The sequence below is a fragment of the Boleophthalmus pectinirostris genome, unplaced genomic scaffold, assembly GCF_026225935.1.
Source record: "Boleophthalmus pectinirostris isolate CB_2022bp ecotype Guang Dong unplaced genomic scaffold, ASM2622593v1 HiC_scaffold_4, whole genome shotgun sequence".
NCBI lineage: Eukaryota > Metazoa > Chordata > Actinopteri > Gobiiformes > Gobiidae > Boleophthalmus > Boleophthalmus pectinirostris.
Genome location: NW_026571353.1, coordinates 41,643,711 through 41,667,509, shown reverse-complemented (window position 1 = coordinate 41,667,509; position 23,799 = coordinate 41,643,711). Strand labels below are relative to the sequence as shown.

Sequence of the window (23,799 nt, the reverse complement as noted above, 5' to 3'; positions counted from 1 at the left end):
AGCCCTGAGCCAGAGGATCCAGTCGGCTGTCCATCAAGACACGGGACGATCCTCGGCCCAAATTAAACTTGTCACTGGTGCCAACTGAAGTCCCATAACCATTAGATGGCATCTGCCAGAGAAGGGTTTTAAGAACAAAAAACATCTTCAAAGACCTCGTCTCCTTCAACGGCACAAAATTTCCCATTTGGGGTTTGCACGAGAGCACCAAACACGAGACATTGAAAGGTGGAAGAAAGTTTCATTCTCTAATGAGAAAAATGTAACCTTGATGGGCCTGATGGTGTCCAACGTTACTGGCATGACAAGGAAATCCCACCTGAAATGTTTTCTACATGGCACAGTGGAGGGGGCGCCATCATGATCTGAGGGGCTTTTTCCTTCAATGGAACAATGGAGCTTCAGATTGTGCAGAGGCAGCTGGTGATGTGGAGATGTTGCAGGGGGCGTCTCTCATGACTGAAGGCCATCGTCTGTGTGGTAATGACTGGGGTTTTCAACAAGACAATGCTCAAGTTCCCAATGCACGTCTGACAAAGGACTTCTTCCACAGAAATAACATCACTCTTTTGAACCATTGTCTTGAAATTTTGATCAGGAGTGTATAACAGCCAATAAAACAAAGCATCAGGGGCAGATGGAGTGATGGACACAGAGGTGCAAGATCAGGACAGACCAAAAACAATTATTCCTCACTGTTGACTCCTCTGCAGCGGGTCGCTCTCTAGGTGCACGGGTTAGGGTGCGCCCGTGCTCTCAGCCTGCGTGGACATCTTTACAGATTTACCACCGGTAGCCCACCAAGGTAGCACAGACAGACAGGAGACATGCTAAACTTTTGACAGGTAGCCACAATGCCTGGCCGCTCTGACATGCAGAATCGCAACACAGGAGGCTCCGCCTTTATTTTATAACCGTGTAACCTTGCGCACAACAATATAGTGCCCAACACATGAAGTGGCAGTCATCGCACTCTAACACTCACCTCTTATAAAGTGGTAACTTGAAAGTGCAGCATCTCATCCACATTATTATTATATTATAGAAATTGTCCTCCGCAAATAATAACCCCAGTCCACAAAACCTTGCTATTAATCCAGTTTGAGGTGTTCTTTGAAAGTAAAACGGTAAGAGTCGTTCCTCACATGTGTCTGTTTACATCCACACAGCGCACGGATCGAGGTGAAGCTGCAGTTTAGCCATAGTGACTGTACTTCCTGTTCAGTTTAGTCAGATTCCACATCATCTTCCACTGGATGGAAGCTTATTGAACTACATTTACATTGCCAAACCCTGTTTCCAGTTATTTCAGTGAGTAACTTAAAAATAATGCAATAGTAGTGTCAGCTCTTACATTTTAAATGCAGTAATATTGTAATGTAACGAATTACTCTGAAATGCCAGTAAGTCATAAATAACACATTACAGTTTTTAAGTAACTTGCCTAACACTGATACCTTACTTATTAGTATTTTTTAAATGTTTTTATTCTATCACTCCCATAGTTTTTTTTAAGACTGTCCCTGCACTGACATGTAAGAACCAGACACCTTGATCTCTTTAAATGTGCTTTATTAACAATCTGCTGTTTTATTAGTTTTAATAAGTGAAATCATGAATCCAAACATTAATCTAAATCTCGGTTCAGTACAGTGAGCGCCCCCTCCTGACACAACAGAGGTAGAACAAGATCAAGTAAATAATAGTAATCATAGCCCTATTATAGTATTATTATTCTATCTATGCTCACTCCTCTGCGAACAACATTTTTGTGACTTCACAGCTCTTTTATGCTTCACAATGTTGACTGCAGCTCATTTACATAGAATTTTATCATACATAAAGTGTTAATTCAAACTAACAAAAGCTTACTTTTAAATAATTCGTAATAAATAAAAAAATACAGTTGGTTTGAAAAGCTTGTTGTGTTTGAATATTTTTATCTCATGTGTTGAACTTTGAACTGTCGTCTGATTATTTGACTGACCAATAAAAGTTCGTGATTGGCTGAGCGGGTGTGTTCCTGTTTAATATGCGGGTTGTGCGCCATAATCTAGGATTGTACTATTGTATTTTCTCTTATTGATTAAGAGGCTGTGCGCCATCTGTTCTACCCTAAATGCATCATTATCTTTATTATTCTGCCATTTTTGGAGTTCGGATATGGACGCAGAACTTTCGCTTTCGAGCCGTGATGCAGCAGAAACATCTTGCTGTAAGTTGAACTAATCAGGTGCGTAGAATTCCGCATTTTTTTACACACATCTTCACTGAAATTTGCCAGAGAATATTTCCAGGGCTTGTTATTGAGGATTGTAAAACATATGTGCGTAATCCGAGACTGAGCGCATGTATTTGCACGAATATTAGAGTGGGACCGTATCAAGTGAATTACAATTTACGATACATTTATTATGACAATGACCCGATCATGAGCATCACCAGAAATGATATTAAACATGAAGAAATACGTGCTGCAGATCATTTTAAATAAACGCCACATAAAGCAGTTGATTCATTGATGTTACTGTTGTTGTTAAACTGGATTATTGACTTTTTATTTTTTCCAGCCTGACTTCACCTGTTTTTGGTAACGGAAAAAACATCATGGCAACTCCTGGTAAGAGTCCAGTCCACAAGGATTCATCTGCTCCTCTGTCCCTCTCTTCTCCTCCTCTGTTCCTCTCTTCCTCTGTCCCTCTCTTCTCCTCCTCTGTCCCTCTCTTCCTCTGTCCCTCTCCTCCTCTGTCCCTCTCTTCCTCTGTCCCTCTCTTCCTCTGTCCCTCTCTTCCTCTGTCCCTCTCTTCTCCTCCTCTGTCCCTCTCTCCTCTGTCCCTCTCTTCTCCTCCTCTGTCCCTCTCTTCCTCTGTCCCTCTCCTCCTCTGTCCCTCTCTTCCTCTGTCCCTCTCTCTTCCTCTGTCCCTCTCTTCCTCTGTCCCTCTCTCTCTCCTCCTCTGTCCCTCTCTTCCTCTGTCCCTCTCCTCCTCTGTCCCTCTCTTCCTCTGTCCCTCTCTTCCTCTGTCCCTCTCTTCCTCTGTCCCTCTCTTCTCCTCCTCTGTCCCTCTCTTCCTCTGTCCCTCTCTCCTCCTCTGTCCCTCTCCTCCTCTGTCCCTCTCTTCCTCTGTCCCTCTCTCCCTCTCTCTTCCTCTCTGTCCTCTCTCCTCCTCTGTCCCTCTCTTCCTCTGTCCCTCTCCTCCTCTGTCCCTCTCTTCCTCTGTCCCTCTCTTCCTCTGTCCCTCTCTTCCTCTGTCCCTCTCTTCCTCTGTCCCTCGCTCCTCCTCTGTCCCTCTCTTCTCCTCTCTTCCTCTCTTCTCCTCCTCTTTCATATTTAACTTCATGTTTTCTCTGCACAGTGGCAGAGTTGAAGCCTCTGAAGCACAGCAGAAGTTATGACCTTCTTCCTCCAGATTGTGAGTCAGACTCTTCCAATGATACAACTTTGGTTCATTTAAGATGCATATCCAGCTCTCGCTGAATATTGAGTACACTGATAAAATATTTCAGTTAGATGAGACAGTATTTTGTCACAAAGTTCCACTTTTATAATAGACTCTATAAGAGAAAAGTACAAAATTTTATATTTACATGACTAAAGGTCAAACGTTGTACCTTATTAAAAAGGGTATTTTATAAGTTATTTTAAATTCAGGTTTGGCAAAATGGTCAAACAAAAGAACATAAATTGCAGTGTTGTTGGTAAATGATTAGCTTTTCTCTCCACAGTCACATCACCTGATCTATTACAGTACAGAACCTTTGATCTATTACAGTACAGAACCTTCCCCTTTATGTCGCCTCCTCAGGGTCAATGTAGGAAGTTCAAGACAATAACACATCAACAGTTTACATTCTGACAAAAAACATCATATTCTTATTACCACAAGTTAATTAAATTCTAATCACAAATTATGATTTGAATGGCGGCACATGCAGACGTAACAGCCTCTCGCTCTCCCAATCGTGCAGTGTTTTGTTTGTCAAAAATGTGTTTGTCTGAGTGTGTTTCTCATTAGTCTACGCTGAAATTATTTGTTGTGTCTCTGCACGTAAATGTTGTTCTGTGTTGTACTTCAATGTCTGTCTGTCTTGTCCACGTATGGGATGGAGAGAAGTGTAATTTCGATTCCTTTGTATGTCCAGTACATGTGAAGAAATTGACAATAAATCTAACTTTGAAATTTGAACATGTTATCCATCTTATCTTAAAACACAAATTACATGGGGAACATGAGTAAAAACACTGAGTTATAGATTATGGGAAATGTTTATCTTGGTCTAAAAATGTTGTTTATTGTTTGTGTTTGTTCCAGTGTCTGAGCTGAGGCTGGTTCTTCTGGGGAGCAGCTGGAGTCTGAGGAGATCAGTGGGAAACCTCCTTTTGGGAAAGTCTGAGTTAATGAAAGATTCAACTCGATGTGTCGAAGTCAGAGGAACATTTCAGGACAAACTAGTGACTGTGATCTACACTCCAGACCATCTGCTCTCCACTGATTCACAACAGGAACTCGAACTGTTTATACAAGACATTAAACATCGGAGTTCCCGTGGTCCTCATGTGTTCCTGCTGCTTCTACAGCCTGAAAACTTCACTGAGGAACACAAAACAGACTACAGTCAGTCCTGGAGAGACTCAGTGATCAGACCTTCAACCATTCACTGCTGCTGATGTCCAGGGCACAAACAGAGACACCAGAGTCCATGAAGAAATACATGAGACAGACACATATAAGGGACATGATCAGCAGATGTAGGTACAGATTTCTGTGGATGAATCACACTGATCTGTGTCAATCTGATCTGGATCTGAAAGAATTTAAACATAAGGAGCTGTTCTCAAGAATTGGTGACATGTTGAAGGAGAACGATGGAGAACATCTGAGTCCTGACTCCTCTGAGGAGGAAGACACAGGTCTGACTTTGGCCTCTGGTATAAAACACAAACCCTCTCTGAACCTGGTTCTTTTTGGGAGCAGTGGAGCAGGGAAGAGCTCAGCAGCTGAGTCCATTTTAGGTGGAGCAGATCTCCCTGCAGCGAGCAGCTCAGGGCAGTGTGTTAAACATGAGGGAGAGGTCTGTGGGCGTCGGGTGTCTCTGGTGGAGCTGTCGGTTCTGTCTGGAGAACCTCTGGAGACAGTGATGGAGCAGTGTCTCCGCTGCATCTCCCTCTGTGCTCCTGAGGGCGTCCATGCCTTCATCCTGGTTCTACCGCTGGGTCCCCTCACCGACGAAGACAAGGCCGAGCTAAAGACCCTCCAGGACACACTCAGCTCTCGAGTCCTTCTCTTCACTATGATTCTGTTCACTGTGGACTCAGAGTCCACTGCTCCACATGAGCTTCAGTTTGTCACAGGAGACAGAGACATCCAGGAGCTGAGTCAGAGTGGAGGAGGATATTTTATATTCAACCCCAGGGACCAGCAGCGGTCTCTGAGCTGCTGGAGTCTGTAGAGACTTTAAGGACCAAGAATGAACCTCACAGCTTCACCACAGAGACACTGGTACAAGGTCAGAGAGAGAAGATATGTGCTCTTTACAAAGAAAATTGTAATTTGAAAAACAGTAGTATGAAAAGATGTAAGTATTAGTATCTATAATCACAGTCTAAAATCCCATTATTCATGTCTCATAGTTATTCTAATAGTTATTTTTTGCTTTGCAGATGGTGATACTGTCAGTTGTTTGCGAATTGCACTGATCGGAAAAACAGGCACTGGAAAGAGCTCCACTGGGAACACCATCCTTGGAAGAAAGGAGTTTGAAGCCATTTCAAGTTCAACATCTGTCACTAACGTTTGTAAGAAAGCAAAAAGTACAACAGACGGTCGCCGTATTTTTGTGGTGGACACTCCAGGTCTATTTGACACAACCATGTCCAATGAAAAGGTCAGTGAGGAAATGCTCAGATGCATCAGTCTTTTGGCTCCTGGACCACATGTGTTTCTTTTGGTGATACAAATCGGACGGTTGACAGAAGAGGAGAAAAAGACACTTGAACTGATAAGACAAGAATTTGGTAAAGAGGCAGAAAAGTTTACTATTATAATTTTTACTCGTGGAGATGAGCTGGACAAGGATGGAATTTCTGTTCAACAGTACATCAAAAAGAGTGATAGATCCTTCAAGAAACTGATTTCTGACTGTGGGAACAGGTATCACGTGTTTGATAACAGCAAGACTGATGACAATCAGGTGAAAGAGCTGATGAAGAAGATAGACGACATGGTGAAGGAAAATGGAGGAGGCTACTACACCAACGACATGCTCCAAGAGGCTGAGACGGCCATCAAGAGAGAGACAGAAAGGATTATGAAGGAAAAGGAAGCAGAGATGAGGAGAGAGAAGGAGAAGATGGAGAGAAAATATCTACAAGATATGAAAGAAATAAAACAGAACATGGACAAACAAAGGAAAGAATTTGAAAAAGAACGAAAACAGAGAGAGCAAGAACTCAGAGACAAGGAGGAAAGGATTAAAGAAATAAAGAAAGAACAGGACAAGAGAGAACAAGAAGAAAGGAAACAAAAGGAAGAAGAGGAACAACAGCATCAGGAATGGGAACAAAAATACAAACTGTTGAAGCAACGAACCAAATCTGAAGAAGAATCTAAGGAAACATTTGACAGAAAACTACAAGAGAACAGGAAACAGATGGAGCAGGAGAGAGCTCATTGGGAAAAAGAAAGGAAAGAATGGTGGGAAAAACGAAAAAAAGAAGATGAAGAAAGACAATGGGAAGAGAAAAGAAGACAAAAAGAGATACGTCAGGAAAGGAAAGATTATAATAGAAGATTCAAAGAAGATCAGAAAAAACTAAACAAAGAGGAAAAGAAGAGAAAGGAGTTAGAAAAGTCACATGAAAAACAAGTGGAAGAGCTGAAGAGCAGTTATGAAGAACAGGCCAGAAGCCAAGCTGAGGAATACAACGAGTTCAAAGAGAAATACAGAAAGGACTCTGAGTCAATGAAGCAACAATATATGAAAGAAATAAGTGTTTTGGTCAAAAAACTGTGGACAAAACCAGATAAGTGGATTAAAATCAATAAATTATTCTCAAAACATCAAGAGGAACTCAAGGAACTTGGGAAAAAACATGAAATGGAATTAAAGACAATCACAAACAAGGAGGAAAAACAAAGAAAGCAAAAAGAGCAGGAAAAAAAGACAGAAACTAAGCAAAAGGAACACGAAAAAGAAATAAGTGATTTAATCGAGGAAATGGACCAGTCTCGGTGTGTGATTTCATGAAACAACAGTTTTGTGTTTGTACAGATCTTGGAGAAGTTGAACAGCTCAATCCTCACTGTCTCAGTGTATTAAACTAACTACCAATTAGCTCTACGGCCTCAAGAACTAAGACCTCAAACTATTGTCAGGAAATAGATCTGTGTAATAAATTAAGGCTGGTCAGTTAATAATGTGTTTGTACAAATCTGCTGTGAAGTATTAGGTAGACAACTCCAGTCTGTGGCGTTAGGTTTAGGGAAATATGTACTTTTCCCCTCACCATAATCTTATTCAATGATATATTAAATGATCAATGCATGTTTGAGTAACTCTGTATTGTTAAACTATATTGTTAAACTGTAAAACTGTTGTGGTTGTGGTGCTCAGAATGAAGTAAACAGACAGGAAGTTGTGCAGTTGAAAACTTAAAGTCAATGGATCCGTTTTTTTTCTAACCTTAAGTAATTTAAGCTCAGTATTACAAATTACATTGAACAAAATATAAAGGATCCAAATGTGTCATAAATTATAACTAAATATCAAAAAGAAAAGTTTTTTGTGCACTAATGAAATGCTTTTTGTGTCAATATATCTACATCTACACCGTCAACATTGTCATATTTTTTTAATTTGTTGTTTGCTTACTTTTCATAAATCAAACTATAAAATTTCTATTAAAAAACGTTATCACGAGATCATAAATATTGTCGGTCAGTTTTATTGTTCTATCAGACAGTGAATTTGAGCAGTAAAAGAGAATGAGTTGAAGTGAGAAAAAGCAAAGTGGCGAGTCTGGAACGTTTCACCTTTTTTGTGAACAGGATTTTGAAGAAGGAAACGTGCACATAAATGTTGTACCTGCAGGAGTGTGGAGCACCTCAGAAACACTTATGAATGACTCAGACTCATCAGGACATCAGAGGCGTGTGACGTCACTTCACTGGCCTCTTCAGACGCAGCTGCAGAGTTTAACCACAGTGGGCAGCAGACGGGGTTTGAGGCCACAAAGCTGTCAAATCTTTTAATCTACACGAAAATGTCAACAAATGGGCAAGAAACAGAATAGAATGATTCTGAAATACCCTGTACGCATTTATGTGAAAGAAAAAAAGTGATGTGTGTAGTTCCACTTTGAAGCATCACTCATTCAGTATCTCTCTGAAATAAACTCAGTGCTCAAACTGTTGTTCTTTTTCATTAACTCTGGTTTAATAAACACTGATTTACAGCCTGGTGTGGGGCCAACCTCAGATTTTTTCTTCTTTCTTCTCAAGCATAATTAAATGTCAAGGCTTCTCATTAACTCTCATCTGGACTATAGACTTGATTATGTTAATTTTGGCAGCAAATAACTTGGGGGAATTTCAGTAACTGGACATGTTTTATTTATTATTATTTTTATTAATTATTATTATTATTATTAATGTATTTATTTATGTATTTATTTTGGACAAGTAAGAGATTTATATTCTTATACAGTGGAACATGGAACATTATTAGAAATCATAACTGAAATAACCACCAAAAAGGAGTGGGAAGAAGAAAATGTATTTAATCCCACCCCTGTAAGTAAGTGGGCCCTCTAGGTCGTAGTATTTATTTATTTATTTTTATTTATTATCTACATTATTATTATTATTATTATTTAATATCTACACACAAATCAACCTTGAGTTCAGATTCTATGGCCTTTTACTGGTTCATAAAATCATATTTGAAACAACAAACAGGCTTGAAATTGTTCTTGCCCCAGGGAAACAATTGCATGTTGATTTGAAAAATGTTTTCAAGTGGATGTTCTTCCTTTCACATCCAGCCTCTTTACTGTAACTGGAGTAGAGAATGTGAGAAAAATGCCTTGCACAGTGACACAATGACAGTATGTGTTTCAGTGTGATTTTGTTTCCATTCTACAGAAATCATATTAGTTTGCACCTTTTGCACATCTTGTTTTGTATTGATATAAACTAAACCAGATCAGGGTCAGGGCGTCTCTGGGCTGTGGTCTTGACTCTGGTCCTGTGTGTTCAGGTGGCGCCCCCTGTCAGACGTGAGTAAAACTGCAACTCATTAATAAACTAACATCTTAAACTATTATTTACGTTTTCTAATTGAAAATTTGACCCTAACTCGAACAAAAGTGTATGACAACAGACAGAAAGTACAGCCCACGGTGCCTTTCACCTCCTTCATATACACAGTGTTGGGAAGTTTACTTTTAAAATGTAATCCCCTACAGATTACAGATTACAATTGTAACGTAATCCATTAAATTACTTAAAGTGAGTAATGTAATCTGATTACTTTGGATTATTTGATATTGTCATGTTTTTTTTTTAAACTACATGAATGTAACAACCACATCCTGAAAATTCTTGTTTGTTTTCTTCAAATTCTCAAAGTCTCCAGAAACTGTTCACTGTAAAGAAGCAAAGACCAGAAATCTTAATATAAAATGGTTTGTCCTGGTTTTAGTTCCTAGTTTAGACCTGGTTTAGTCCTGGTATAGACCTGGTTTAGTCCTAGTTTTAGTCTTAGTTTAGACCTGGTTTTAGTCCTGGTTTAGTCCTGGTTTTAGTCCTAGTTTGTTAGTCCTTAGTTTAGTCCTGGTTTTAGTCCTGTTTTAGTCCTAGTTTTAGTCTTAGTTTAGTCCTGGTTTAGTCCTAGTTTTAGTCCTTAGTTTTTAGTCCTGGTTTAGTCCTGTTTTAGTCCTAGTTTTTAGTCTTAGTTTAGACCTGGTTTTGGTCCTGGTTTAGTCCTGGTTTTAGTCTTAGTTTAGTCCTGGTTTTAGTCCTGGTTTAGTCCTGGTTTTAGTCTTTTTAGTTTAGTCCTGGTTTTAGTCCTGGTTTAGTCCTTTTAGTCCTGTTTTAGTCCTAGTTTTTAGTCCTGGTTTTAGTTTAGTCCTGGTTTTAGTCCTGGTTTAGTCCTGAGTTTTAGTCCTTAGTTTAGTCCTGGTTTAGTCCTGGTTTTAGTCCTGGTTTAGTCCTGGTTTTAGTCTTAGTTTAGTCCTGGTTTTAGTCCTGGTTTTAGTCCTGGTTTAGTCCTTAGTCCTGGTTTTAGTCCTGTTTTAGTCCTGGTTTAGTTTTAGTCCTGGTTTAGTCAGTCCTGGTTTTAGTCCTGGTTTTAGTCTTAGTTTTTTAGACCTGGTTTTAGTCCTGGTTTAGTCCTGGTTTTAGTCCTGGTTTTAGTCTTAGTTTAGTCCTGGTTTAGTCAGTCCTGGTTTTAGTCCTGGTTTTAGTCCTGGTTTTAGTCCTGGTTTAGTCCCTGGTTTTAGTCCTGGTTTTAGTCCTGTTTTAGTCCTGGTTTTAGTCCTGGTTTAGTCCTGGTTTAGTCCCGGTTCTTATTATCTTTGTCTTTGTGTATTTGGTCAAGACCAAACATGAACATGTGTAAAGACAAACTCACCAACACAACCTCGTCTCACAGGAAACTCTTTGTTTTTACTTGTCCTCAAGTATTAAAGTTGATTCATATTTTCACAGATCGAACTTAAAGGTTTGGTGGATAAATACGACAAAATAAAATGATCAACGACCAACACAAAACCTGTGGTATTTTGTAAATATAAGAATAAATGTGTTTTACTCATTTTGCAGCTTGTGGGTTTAATATCAGTGTTATTAGTGTATAACCTGCAGTGTCGGGGAGTAACAGATTACATGTACCAGAGTAATCAGAGTACAAATGATGAGTAACTGTATTCAGTTACAGTTACTGTTTCAGTGAGTGGTAATTGGATTACAGTTACTTTGTTGAATAAATGGATTACACTGCGGTTTTTAACATTTTGGGTTCTGCCCTTTTTTGTTTTTTTTGGTAATTCCACTCATTGCCGAACATTAAACCAGGTCTAAAACCAGGTCTAAACCAGGTCTAAACCAGGTCTAAACTTGGTCTCAGACAGGATTTAACAGGACTAAACTATTCCGTGTGAACTGTGTCTCCTCCTCTTCTATCAATGATATTTTTAATTTGGTTAATTAAAATCTGGGATTTTTATTATTTTTATTTTCTTTTATCAGACAAAACTTCTTATGTGAAGATTTCCTCGTCTTTGTTTCTCTACAGCAAATCAAGTAATCCAAAGTAATCAGATTACATTATTCACTTTAAGTAATTTAATGGATTATGTTACAAACTACATTTTGAGGTGTGTAATCTGTAATCTGTAGGGGAATTACATTTTAAAAGTAAACCTTCCCAACACTGATAACGTGACCGAGACAAGAGACATTTTGGTGAAACAAAAGTCCCTCTGCTTTGACATGTAAGTAGTTTTGTATTTTTGTATAAGTGTCTTGAGACTGTGGGAGGAGCCTGTGCTGCTGTGACAAAGAACAAGTCTTTTTTCTGTACAATAACTCAGCAGGCTTCCACCGTCGCCTTCTTCGGCTGCTACTCGCTGGGAAACGTTTGAGAATCAACTTTTGATGCAAATCTAAGTTAAATCAAACACGCCCACTCTGCAGCCAGAGGGCGCTGCAGCTCTGGGTGAAATCAACCACTCAATTAACACTTTTGTTATCTTGTATTTCTTTTTAAAGTATATTAAAGTATAGCCCAAACATCTCATAAACGATAATGATAATAATACATTTGATTTATATTGCATAAGTGCTACAACAGGCAAATCTGTATGAGCCATAAAGTTACTCGCAAAATGTTCTAAGTATTTTTAAGGGAATCTGACCTATGTTATAATGTTTCTTCATCACCAAAATACCTGGATTTGTGTTTTGTTTCATTCATACATGTTTTAACACACAAACCCTGCAGATTTAGGCTGATTTATGTCCTGTCCTCTCATACGGTAAAACAGGAAGTGCTCCACTGCGTTTTTATATACTCCGCACACCTTCACTGGAATCATTTGGAATTGACAATCTCTACTGAACTAAAGGTAAAAGGAGCTGTTCACTTGCAAACCTCCACTACATGACATCACAAGGTGGCACAGAGCGTTTTGAGTTTTGGAGATGTAAACAGACTAATAATAATAATGCAGAGTTACTCAAATGTGTGAATGAAACAAAACACAACTGCAGGTGTTTTTGAGCAGGTAACAGTTTTGTAAAGAGGCCGAAATGCTCAAACCTGTTTTCAAGAACATCGAATCTGCAAAATCGTCTTGGACAGAGACATGAATTGTATCTTGATCAATTAACACATGAATTTTCTGCACAGGGACTAAACCGTTTGTCTCCACTACATGAAAAACCCACAGCGGTGGAAAGAAAACTGAACATGTGCACTCATGTACAAGTATAATGTACTCAGTTACAAGTATGGGTTTTTTTTCCATGGAGATGTTACTGCTTTATCTGGAATGTTTCACACTATGGCATTAAACTTTTCTATCTTCACGGAAACCAAACCAGACCACGTTCCAGGTCAGATCTGTGGAGAGGCGACCCCACTCACAGTCAGAATGTCTGTTTCTCTAGGTGTTTTTGAGCAGTAAAATCATCTGTAACTGAATAAATACAAGGCAGAGCTGCTTAAAGTCACACTGTGGAACATTCCAGGCAGAGCAATGACATCTCCATAGAAACAAGAAGGTCACATAGTCCACGTTTAAGTACTAAAATAAAAAATATGCATGAAATATAGTGAAAAATAATACTTATTTAATAATAAAACACCAGTTAACACAAGTTTAGAAGCATTTCAGAACAAACTTTTATACAAAACTTGATCAATAATAACAGTTAATACTAAATGTATTAATTGTAAATCACTATTTGCATATTTGCTGAGCTCTGGCCAATCAGAGCAGGCGATTCAGAGCCGTTATGTGTTTGTCGTGTAGAACGACCGTGGATTATAAACAGTGTTGGGGAGTAACAGATTACATGTACCGGAGTAATCAGAGTACAAATGATGAGTAACTGTATTCAGTTACAGTTACTGTTTCAGTGAGTGGTAATTGGATTACAGTTACTTTCTTGAAATAAATGGATTACACAGAGGGATTTTCCTGTTTTCACATTTTGGGCTAAATCCCTTTATTTATTTATTTTTTTAGTAATTCCACTCACTGCCGAACACTAAACCAGGACTAAACCAGGACTAAACCAGGACTAAACCAGGACTAAACCAGGACTAAAACCAGGACTAAAACCAGGACTAAACCAGGACTAAACCAGGACTAAACCAGGACTAAACCAGGACTAAACCAGGACTAACCAGGACTAAACCAGGACTAAACCAGGTCCAAACCAGGACTAAACCAGGACTAAAACCAGGACTAAACCAGGACTAAACCAGGACTAACCAGGACTAAACCAGGTCTAAACCAGGACTAAAACCAGGACTAAACCAGGACTAAACCAGGACTAAACCAGGACTAAACCAGGACTAAACCAGGTCTAAACCAGGACTAAACCAGGACTAAAACCAGGACTAAACCAGGTCTAAAAGGACTAAACCAGGACTAAAACTAAAACTAAAACCAGGACTAAAACCAGGTCTAAACCAGGACTAAACCCTAAACCAGGACTAAAACCAGGACTAAACCAGGACTTCCTGCTGTGTGGACGTGTTTCTTCGTTTTCTATCAATAATATTTTTAATTTGGTTCAGTAAAGTTTGGACTTTTTATTTTCTTTTATCAGACAAAACTTCTTATGTGAAGATTTCCTCGTCTTTGTTTCTCTACAGCAAATCAAGTAATCCAAAGTAATCAGATTACATTACTCACTTTAAGTAATTTAATGGATTCTGTTACAAACTACATTTTGGTGTGTGTAATCTGTAATCTGTAGGGGATTACATTTTAAAAGTAACTTTCCCAACACTGATTATACATTTGTACAGTGCTCAGTAACTTCTGTGATTAAAAAAAAGAATTACATGGATAGAATTATACTCAAGTACAAGTTTTAAAATCTGCCAAAAAAGTACAATTACCCCAAATATCTACTCAAATACAGTAATATATTTGTAATCAGTTACATTCTTCCGTGTCCTTTATTACAGTGGTCCACAACCTTTTTTGTGCCACAAACCAGTTTAATGTCAGACGATATTTTCACAGACCTGTAAGGTGTGGCAGATAAATACGACAAAATAAAATGATACGACCAACACAAAAACTGTGGTATTTTGTAAATATAATAAATGTTTCCAAAGACGTCTGTTTTTTTACTCATTTTGCAGCTTGTGAGTTTAATATTAGTGTTAATGTTTCACGCAACCGAGACAAGAGACAATTCAGTCATTTTTCAAAATAAAACATTGTTCAGACTCGGATAATAAATAAAACGGAAATAATGTAAGTTATTTATTCTTTCTTTGTGGCCCGGTACCAAACGACCCACGGACCGGTACTGGTCTCTGGCCCGGGGGGTCTGACTCTGAGCTTTAATACATATTGTGACCTCCTCAAAAACAGACCTGGAATTGTAATTTAATACTGGAATTTTGAGTAACTCTTTACTATTTGTCTGTCTACATCTCCAAAGCTCCAAATGCTGTTCCACCTTGTGATGTCACGAAGCGACATAGTTCAGTAGAGAGTAGGGATGGGCATGATTAGTCGATTAATCAATAATTGAGAAAAGAATTTCATCGATTACGTTCATTTTAATCGACAAACCAAATGTAGGTTGTTGTGTGTAGCGTAGGGAGACCATACGTCTGTGTCCGGGGACAAACAGGTGTGAACATGTGTCTCTGCATCAGAAGGAGCGAGACACAAACAGTGGGTCAGTCTGTAACGAACCGAAGCACAAATGTGGATTTAACCAGGATTTGTAGAAGAAATTCCACACTTTCCGTTGCGTTGGGACAAGTGTGAGTCCATGTGCACAGTGGATAAAGCAGCACATATGTTTCTGTGTCCAGTGGGAAAAAGTTTTTCCAGGTGAGAGTCGCTCAATGTGGATGACGAGGCCCCGCCCCCCTCCCCCCGTACGCTGTCCTGGTTTTGACAAACACAAATCTGGTCACACTGACCTGTATTCACCTGAGTCATGTCTTTTAATCCAACACAAGTTGAACCACATCAGCGACACAAGAGCTGGAGTTTTATCTTCACTTAGTTTATGTAAATTAGTGATGTGGTTTTAAGTTTTGTTTCTGTGAGATTTGAACAAAACTGAATTAAACACATTATAATGTCAAACAGCTGATGTGGATCTAGAGTCGTTATGTTTATATGTCGTAAAGTTGAATTTATTGATGCAGATTAGTGCAGATAGAAATAATAATGATGATCATTTTAATATAAAAACGTTAATGATTAATCGATAATCGATCGTTAATTCTTCCGACGATCGATTAAGAAAATTTCATCGAATGCCCGTCACTAGTAGAGAGTGACAAGTCCAAAGCTGAATTGATCCAACTGATTCTGGTGCAGATGTGTGGAGTTTAAAAACACAGTGAAGCATTTTCTGCTTCACCACATGACATCACAAGGTGGAACAGCGTCTGCAGGGTTTGTGTGTTAAACGTGTGAATGAAACAAAACAACTCAGCGTCTGTTTGTGATGAGGAACCTACATTATTATAACATAGATCAGAATAATATGGGCCCTTAGAGGAGTGGGAAGGAGGCCCCTGTGTCTTCATCTGTGGCTGAGGAGAAAATAATATCCCAGAAATAAAGAAAACAGCAGCGACACAAACAGAATCCATGTCCACTTCTTGCGTTTGCGGAGGTATTCTTCCAGCAGCTGCCTGTAGCTCTCCGACTGCACCTCCAGGTTCTGCTTCAGCTCCTGGCAGCGGCTCTCCAGGATGTCCGCCCGCTCCCTGTCCCACTCCTGCCGCCGCCGCTCCGTCTCCCTGCGGAGCTGCTCCAGCTGTTTCTCCGCCCTCCTCCTCTCCTCCGCCTCCTGCCCGGCCCTCCTCTCCGCCTCCTCCGCCCTCCTCCTCCACTCCGCACGCGCCGCTTCCGCCTCCCTCCTGCGCTTCTTCACGTTCTCCTCCTGCTCTTTCCTCCGGTCTTGGCGTTCCTGTTTGAGGAGCTCCTCTTTTTCCTTGAGCTGCCTGTCCCTCAGCGCCCTCTCCTGCTCACACTTTTTATCTCTCCTCACCTTTTCACGCTGACTCTCACTCCCAAGTTTTTTGGTTGGTCTGCACCAGTCAATCAGTTCTCAGCGTCGCGACTTTCGTCCTTATTGTTTTTTGCCTGTTCCCGTAACATGTCCTTTTGACAAAGTCACTTCTAAATCCTCTAGTTCTGAAAAGACTGATTCTCCAGTTCGTCTCCTCTGGTGAAAACAATCATGACAAACTGCAGCGCCTTCTCCCCGAGCCGCAGCTCTTGATCAGCTGCGGATTGACCGTCCTTATTGGATGTTTCCGATCGCAGGCAGAAAAAAGCAGCCGAGCACAGAGAGCTCTCATTTGGAACTTCTTCTGAAACAAGCTCGCAACAGCATGAAAAAAAATCGACCGTCGCTCTTTTGGCAAGCTCGCTCGTCCATCTCAGAACAGTGGTTGCGCTGAGACTGGGCGCTTTTTTCCACCAGAGCCCGCTCATCACTCGCCACCTCTCACCGAACGCTCTTTTGGCACACTTCAGGTTGCATCTCTCCCCCAGAATAGTGTTTGAAGCACAGCTTTTCCCACTTTTTTTTCCCACAGCGCTTCCAATCAGTTCCACTGGGCTCAAATACATCTGTGGAGACTTGACGGCTTTCTCCACCAGAGCGTCTGTAAACATGTCTCTGGTGTAGGCTCTGGTGCCTCGTTGTGTCAGTTTGTCCACAGTCTTCATCACCTCCAGGACCTGCTCTGTGTCCCTGATGTTCAGACACAGGGCTTCTCCTCCACAGATCCGACACAGCTCCTCCAGGTCCGCGCCACTTTCTCTGGTGAATTTCACAGGAGCAGCGTCCGACTTCATGGAGATCAGGACCACAGTGAAGTTTCTGACCCGAGTGCTCAACGTGTTCTGTAAGATTTCAAACTCTTCCTTGTCTTCGTCGGTGAGTTGACCCAGCGGTAGAACCAGGATGAAGGCATGGACGCCCTCAGGAGCACAGAGGGAGATGCAGCGGAGACACTGCTCCATCACTGTCTCCAGAGGTTCTCCAGACAGAACCGACAGCTCCACCAGAGACACCCGACGCCCACAGACCTCTCCCTCATGTTTAACACACTGCCCTGAGCTGCTCGCTGCAGGGAGATCTGCTCCACCTAAAATGGACTCAGCTGCTGAGCTCTTCCCTGCTCCACTGCTCCCAAAAAGAACCAGGTTCAGAGAGGGTTTGTGTTTTATACCAGAGGCCAAAGTCAGACCTGTGTCTTCCTCCTCAGAGGAGTCAGGACTCAGATGTTCTCCATCGTTCTCCTTCAACATGTCACTGATTCTTGAGAACAGCTCTTTACGTTTAAATTCTTTCAGATCCAGATCAGATTGACACAGATCAGTGTGATTCATCCACAGAAATCTGTACCTACATCTGCTGATCATGTCCCTTATATGTGTCTGTCTCATGTATTTCTCTGTGGACTCTGGTGTCTCTGTTTGTGTTCTGGAACATCAGCAGCAGTGAATGGTTGAAGGTCCTGATCACTGAGTCTCTCCAGGACTGACTGTAGTCTGTTTTTGTGTTCCTCAGTGAAGTTTTCAGGCTGTAGAAGCAGCAGGAACACATGAGGACCAGGAGCACTCAGATCTTTAATGTCTTGTATAAACTGTTGGAGTTTGTGTTGTTGTGAATCAGTGGAGAGCAGCTGGTCTGGAGTGTAGATCACAGTCACTAGTTTGTCCTGAAATGTTCCTCTGACTTCGACACATCGAGTTGAATCTTTCATTAACTCAGACTTTCCCAAAAGGAGGTTTCCCACTGAGCTCCTCAGACTCCAGCTGCTCCCCAGAAGAACCAGCCTCAGCTCAGAAACTGGAACAAACACAAACAATAAACAACATTTTTAGACCAAGATAAACATTTCCCATAATCTATAACTCAAACTGTTTTTACTCATGTTCCCCATGTAATTTGTGTTTTAAGATAAGATGAATAACATGTTCAAATTTCAAAGTTAGATTTATTGTCAATTTCTTCACATGTACTGGACATACAAAGGAATCGAAATTACACTTCTCTCCATCCCATACGTGGACAAGACAGACAGACATTGAAGTACAACACAGAACAACATTTACGTGCAGAGACACAACAAATAATTTCAGCGTAGACTAATGAGAAACACACTCAGACAAACACATTTTTGACAAACAAAACACTGCACGATTGGGAGAGCGAGAGGCTGTTACGTCTGCATGTGCCGCCATTCAAATCATAATTTGTGATTAGAATTTAATTAACTTGTGGTAATAAGAATATGATATTTTTTCTCAGAATGTAAACTGTTGATGTGTTATTGTCTTGAACTTCCTACATTGACCCTGAGGAGGCGACATAAAGGGGAAGGTTCTGTACTGTAATAGATCAGGTGATGTAACTGTGGAGAGAAAAAAGCTAATCATTTACCAACAACACTGCAATTTATGTTCTTGTGTTTGACCTAAGTTACTCAGCAATGTGCCAAACCCGGATTTAAAATAACTTCTAAAACTCCCTTTTTAGTCAGGCAAAACGCCGGACCTTTAGTCATGTAAATGTTTGTAAAAATGTATTTTATTTGTACTTTTCTCTTATAGAGTCTATTATAAAAGTGGCACACTGTGACAAAATACTGTCTCATCTAACTGAAATATTTAATCAGTACTAAACATTTAGAGTTGAGGTTAGAGTTGCATCATTGGAAGAGTTTTGACTCACAATCTGGAGGAAGAATCTCAAAACTGCTGCTGTGCTTCAGAGGCTTCAACTCTGCCACTGTCCAGAGAAAACATGAAGTTAAATATGAAAGAGGAGGAAGAGAGGGACAGAGGAAGAGAGGGACAGAGGAAGAGAGGGACAGAGGAAGAGAGAGGGACAGAGGGAGGACAGAGAGGAGGGACAGAGGAGGAGAGGGGACAGAGGAGAGAGAGAGGGACAGAGGAAGAGAGGGACAGAGGAGAGAGGAGAGGGGACAGAGGAGAGGGACAGAGGAAGAGAGGAGAGACAGAGGAAGAGGAGAGAGAGAGAGAGAGAGGAACAGAGGAGAGGAGAGAGAGGACAGAGGAGAGAGAGGGACAGAGGAGGAAGAGAGGAAGGGAAAAAGAGAGGGACAGAGGAAGAGAGGGACAGAGGAGGAGAGAGGGACAGAGGAAGAGAGAGGGACAGAGGAGGAGAGAGGGACAGAGAGAAGAGAGAGAGGGACAGAGGAAGAGGACAGAGGAAGAGAGAGGACAGAGGAGAAGAGGACAGAGGAAGAGAGGGACAGAGGAGGAGAGAGGACAGAAGGAAGAGAAGAACAGAGGAAGAGAGGAGAGAGAGAGGAGGAGAGAGAGAGACAGAGGAAGAGGGACAGAGGAGGAGAAGAGAGGGACAGAGGAGGAGAGAGAGACAGGGAGGAGAGAGAGGGACAGAGGAGGGGACAGAGAGGGACAGAGGAGGACAGAGGACAGAGGACAGAGGAGAGAAGAAAGGGCACAGAGGAAGAGAGAGGAGAGGAAGAGAGACAGAGAGGAACAGAGGAGAGAGAGAGAGAGGAAGAAGAACAGAGAAGAGAGGAGAGAGACAGAGGAGGAGAAGAGGGACAGAGGAAGAGAAAGAACAGAGGAGGAGAAAGGGACAGAGGAAGAGAGAGGAAGAGGAGAGAGAATGACAGAGGAAGAGGACAGAGGAAGAGAGAGGGAGAGAGGAGGAGAGAGACAGAGGAAGAGAGAGAGGGACAGAGAAAGGAGAGAAGGGAGAGGAAGAGGAGAGAGACAGAGGAAGACAGAGAGGACAGAGGAGGAGAGAGAGGAAGAGAGAAGAGAGAGAGAAGGGACAGAGGAAGAGAAGAGAGAGGACAGAGGAAGAGAGGGACAGAGGAAAGAGAAGAGAGAAGAGAGGGACAGAGGAAGAGAGGGACAGAGGAAAGAGAGGAGAGAGACAGAGGAGAGAGGGACAGAGGAGGAGGGGAGAGGACAGAGGAGAGAGAGAGAGGGACAGAGGAGAGAACAGAGAATTTGTGGACTGGACTCTTACCAGGAGTTGCCATGATGTTTTTTCCGTCACCAGTTGAAGTCAGGCTAGAAAAAATAAAAAGTCAATAATCCAGTTTAACAACAACAGTAACATCAATGAATCAACTGCTTTATGTGGCGTTTATTTAAAATGATCTGCAGCACGTATTTTTTCATATTTAATATCATTTCTGGTGATGCTCATGATCGGGTCATTGTCATAATAAATGTATCGTAAATTGTAATTCACTTGATACGGTCCCACTCTAATATTCGTGCAAATACATGCGCTCAGTCTCGGATTACGCACATATGTTTTACAATCCTCAATAACAAGCCCTGGAAATATTCTCTGGCAAATTTCAGTGAAGATGTGTGTAAAAAAATGCGGAATTCTACGCACCTGATTAGTTCATCTCACCGCAAGATGTTTTTCAGCTTCGTCGAAAGTGAAAGTTCTGCGTCCATATCCGAACTCCAGAAACGGCAGAATAATCGTTCCATGATGAATGAAGATGCATTTAGAGTAGAACAGATGGCGCACAGCCTCTTAATCAATAAGAGAAAATACCATAGTACATTCTTAAACTATGGCGCACAACCCGAATATTAAAGAGGAACACACCCGCTCAGATAATCACGAACTTTTATTGGTCAGTCAAATAATCAGACGACAGTTCAAAGTTCAACACATGAGATAAAAATATTCAAACATAATAACTTTTCAAGCCAACTGTATTTTTATTTATTTTTTATTATGAATGATTTAAATATAAGCTTTTGTGAGTTTGAATTAACACTTTATATAACATAAAATTAAATATTCATCTAAATATAAATGATCTGCAGCCAACACTGTGCAGCATAAAAGAGCTGTGAAGTCACAAAAATGTTTTCTGTTCGCAGAGGAGTGAGCATAGATAGAATAATAATACTATAATAGTGCTGTAAGTGCTCGTGTTTACTTGATCCTGTTCTACCCCTGTTGTGTCAGGAGGGGGCGCTGTGGAGGTTTAGAACTGAGCTCACTGTACTGAGCCGAGAATTAGATTCATGTTTGGATTTATAATTTTACTAAAACAGCAGTTTGTTAATAAATCTTACTTGGCAATACTTTATGGACAGTTAAAAAAAAAAAAAAAGAAAGGAAAACTGGGAGTGATACAACATTAAAGTTTGAAAGGTAAACAATAGAAATAATAGTAATAAATAGTCATTTATAAAAAACACGGTAAAATCAACATATATTTAGTTTTAAAGTGTTTAAACTTGAGCTCAGAGCGTATTCACCGACACGTACGATGTTTTTACTCATTTTGTGATCGTTTGTCCGTGTTCATCGTGCTGCGTTTTAGGGATAAAGGAGTTTAAACTCATGTCCAATATCTGTTCACTTCAGAAAGATGGCGGCCATTTATCAGCAGATACGCTGTTTATGAACGACAAAGAGACACTAGTGTGAAAAAGAACAAAAACTGTAACTGTAATTAATAAATGTACCACTCTTTTGGGACTAATTTGTTGTTCAGGTTAATTTCCTCAAAAAAAAAAAAAAAAAAAAAGTAAAATTATAACTGATTTAGAATATATGCCTACAAACAACCAGATAAATAATTATAATCTAATTTTCTTTTCTTATCTCCATACAGAGGCTTCAGTGATGGAAAACCAACACCAACCACTGGGCGGCGCCACGTATCACGTATTAACTGTGGCTCAATAATTGACTGAACAGGTTAAAGAGATTATATTAGAAAAGGTTTTCACGAGACACTGTTGGTTCATAGAAAAAAATGAAAATATCACATTGAAACTATGTGTATTTCCGATATAAATATAAGACACACGTTTATTGCACATTTTAAAAAAATCTAAATTAATGTCACATGGAAATTAGGCATTTTATGAGTAATAAAAGGCCCGATATTGCGTGTATTTCCAGGACTTGAATCTGAAATAGTGGTTATTTTACATTAAGGAAAACAATCTTTGAAATTACTGAACAAATCTATGGATGAAAATTTTCTGTGAAATAATCAAACACCTTTGTCTATTTTTAAAAATCAAATTGAATGTTATATGTTTAGAGGGAAACTGGCTCTAAAATAAAAAAGAAAAGAAAAAAAGAATCATTGGAGATGTTACAACCCAAAATGAATCACAACATATTTACGAAGCACATGGACACAAAGTTAAGAATTAAAGACGTTTTTATTTATTTATGACTTTATATGTTGGTGAGGAAACAAAAACAAAACCCTAAACCCGTGTCCAAAAATAGCAAAATACAAAGTAACAAAGAAGAAAACCCCGGTGAGCTGGCCAACGTAAAATAAAAGTAAAACGAGAAAATAAATATTGGAATTTAGATTTTTGTCATAAAATGTGAAAAGATCCTTGACTGACCAGATACTTTTAGATTTGCTTTGTATCAGGTATTATATTATCATGAATAGGCATAGTTAGTTTATTGATTATTTTTGTTTTGTTTTCACTGAAGGTTAAAAAAATCTTCAGAATTATTGTTTCTTTTCAAGATCAAATTTGTATTCAAGTGTTAAACTCCCTTAATCCATTCTGGTCTATGAAATCACTGAAGTCAACTCCCCTTTGTGCTCCCAGGGTGAAAAAGAGATGATTGTTTTTTTTTTTTAATTAGCAGTGAGTGATTATGGAAGGTTGGTGTCTGAAGGAAATATTGGTCATCTTTCCCCAGATTTAGAGTATAAGAGAGTGCTCATGTTCTGTTTATGATTTGTCCATTATTTAACCAGACCTAAAATCTCTGTAAAAAGCCACAGTCTAAAAAAAGCAAGACAATAAACTGGTTTTCTGGTCCTGATCCAGGTTCTGCTGCTGTGATCTGATGGAGAGTGGACCCAGTGCTCTCTGCTGCCACCTGTTGGTCTGAAGACTCGCGTCACTGTGGCCCAAACTTCGCAGGATTCACAGGTGACACACACACGACAGGTACGTTTTTTACAACAGCTTTTACCCACTACAAGAAACGTTTTTACTAAAAAAAAATAGTCTAAAGAGTAGAAAAGGCACCTGCAGTTGTAAACTCTACAGATTATTTCCTTTAAATAACAAAAACAAACAAATACTGAGCTGCACCCAGACGGCAGAGGAATTACAGTTTCCTTAAATGCACTTTTAAACCTGTCAGCAGTTATTTCACAATCGTCTCTTATCTGATGGACTGACAGTTCGTTTATCTGCCAAATAGTTTAATCCACTGAACAGGTTTTTAGTTGTTTTTAGACGTTGGTTTCAGGTACAGAGGAGCACACTGGGAAATAAAGTCACTGAGCTTTGTGATAAAATAATAGGACCTGTTGAAAATATAGAAACATATCTTAGAAAACAACAAAATAGAAGTGAGTATCAACACATAATACTGCACAATATAAGAAACTGCTCTTTAACATGGACCTGCACATGGATGAAAAAAATCACAATTGTTTAACTTCTTGTATGTGTATAAACTTCATAAATGTTTTTACAAAAATAACCAAAGAGCCAAAGAAATTCAACATTTTTCTTACACACAACAAAAT

The 23,799-nt window shown here is 40.0% G+C and overlaps 1 protein-coding gene and 1 pseudogene across 2 annotated transcripts; one reads left to right on the top strand and one right to left on the bottom strand.

Moving 5' to 3' along the window:
- The first annotated feature begins 2,052 nt into the window (after positions 1–2,052).
- LOC110170697 (GTPase IMAP family member 8-like) lies at positions 2,053–7,873 on the top strand (annotated as a pseudogene).
- Positions 7,874–16,833: 8,960 nt separating this feature from the next.
- On the bottom strand, positions 16,834–20,836 carry LOC110162049 (GTPase IMAP family member 5-like). 2 transcript variants are annotated; one of them, XM_055161872.1, is made up of 4 exons: positions 20,643–20,836; positions 20,262–20,305; positions 18,966–19,022; positions 16,834–18,080 (listed from the first exon to the last, which is right to left on the bottom strand). In XM_055161872.1, the coding sequence occupies exons 2-4, from the start codon at positions 20,272–20,274 to the stop codon at positions 17,671–17,673; spliced, it is 480 nt and encodes a 159-aa protein (XP_055017847.1). In that variant the 5' UTR covers positions 20,275–20,305; positions 20,643–20,836; the 3' UTR covers positions 16,834–17,670. The 2 variants fall into 2 exon arrangements, with proteins under 2 accessions (XP_055017847.1, XP_055017846.1); XM_055161871.1 differs by having other exon boundaries at positions 20,661–20,836.
- Positions 20,837–23,799: the final 2,963 nt, after the last annotated feature.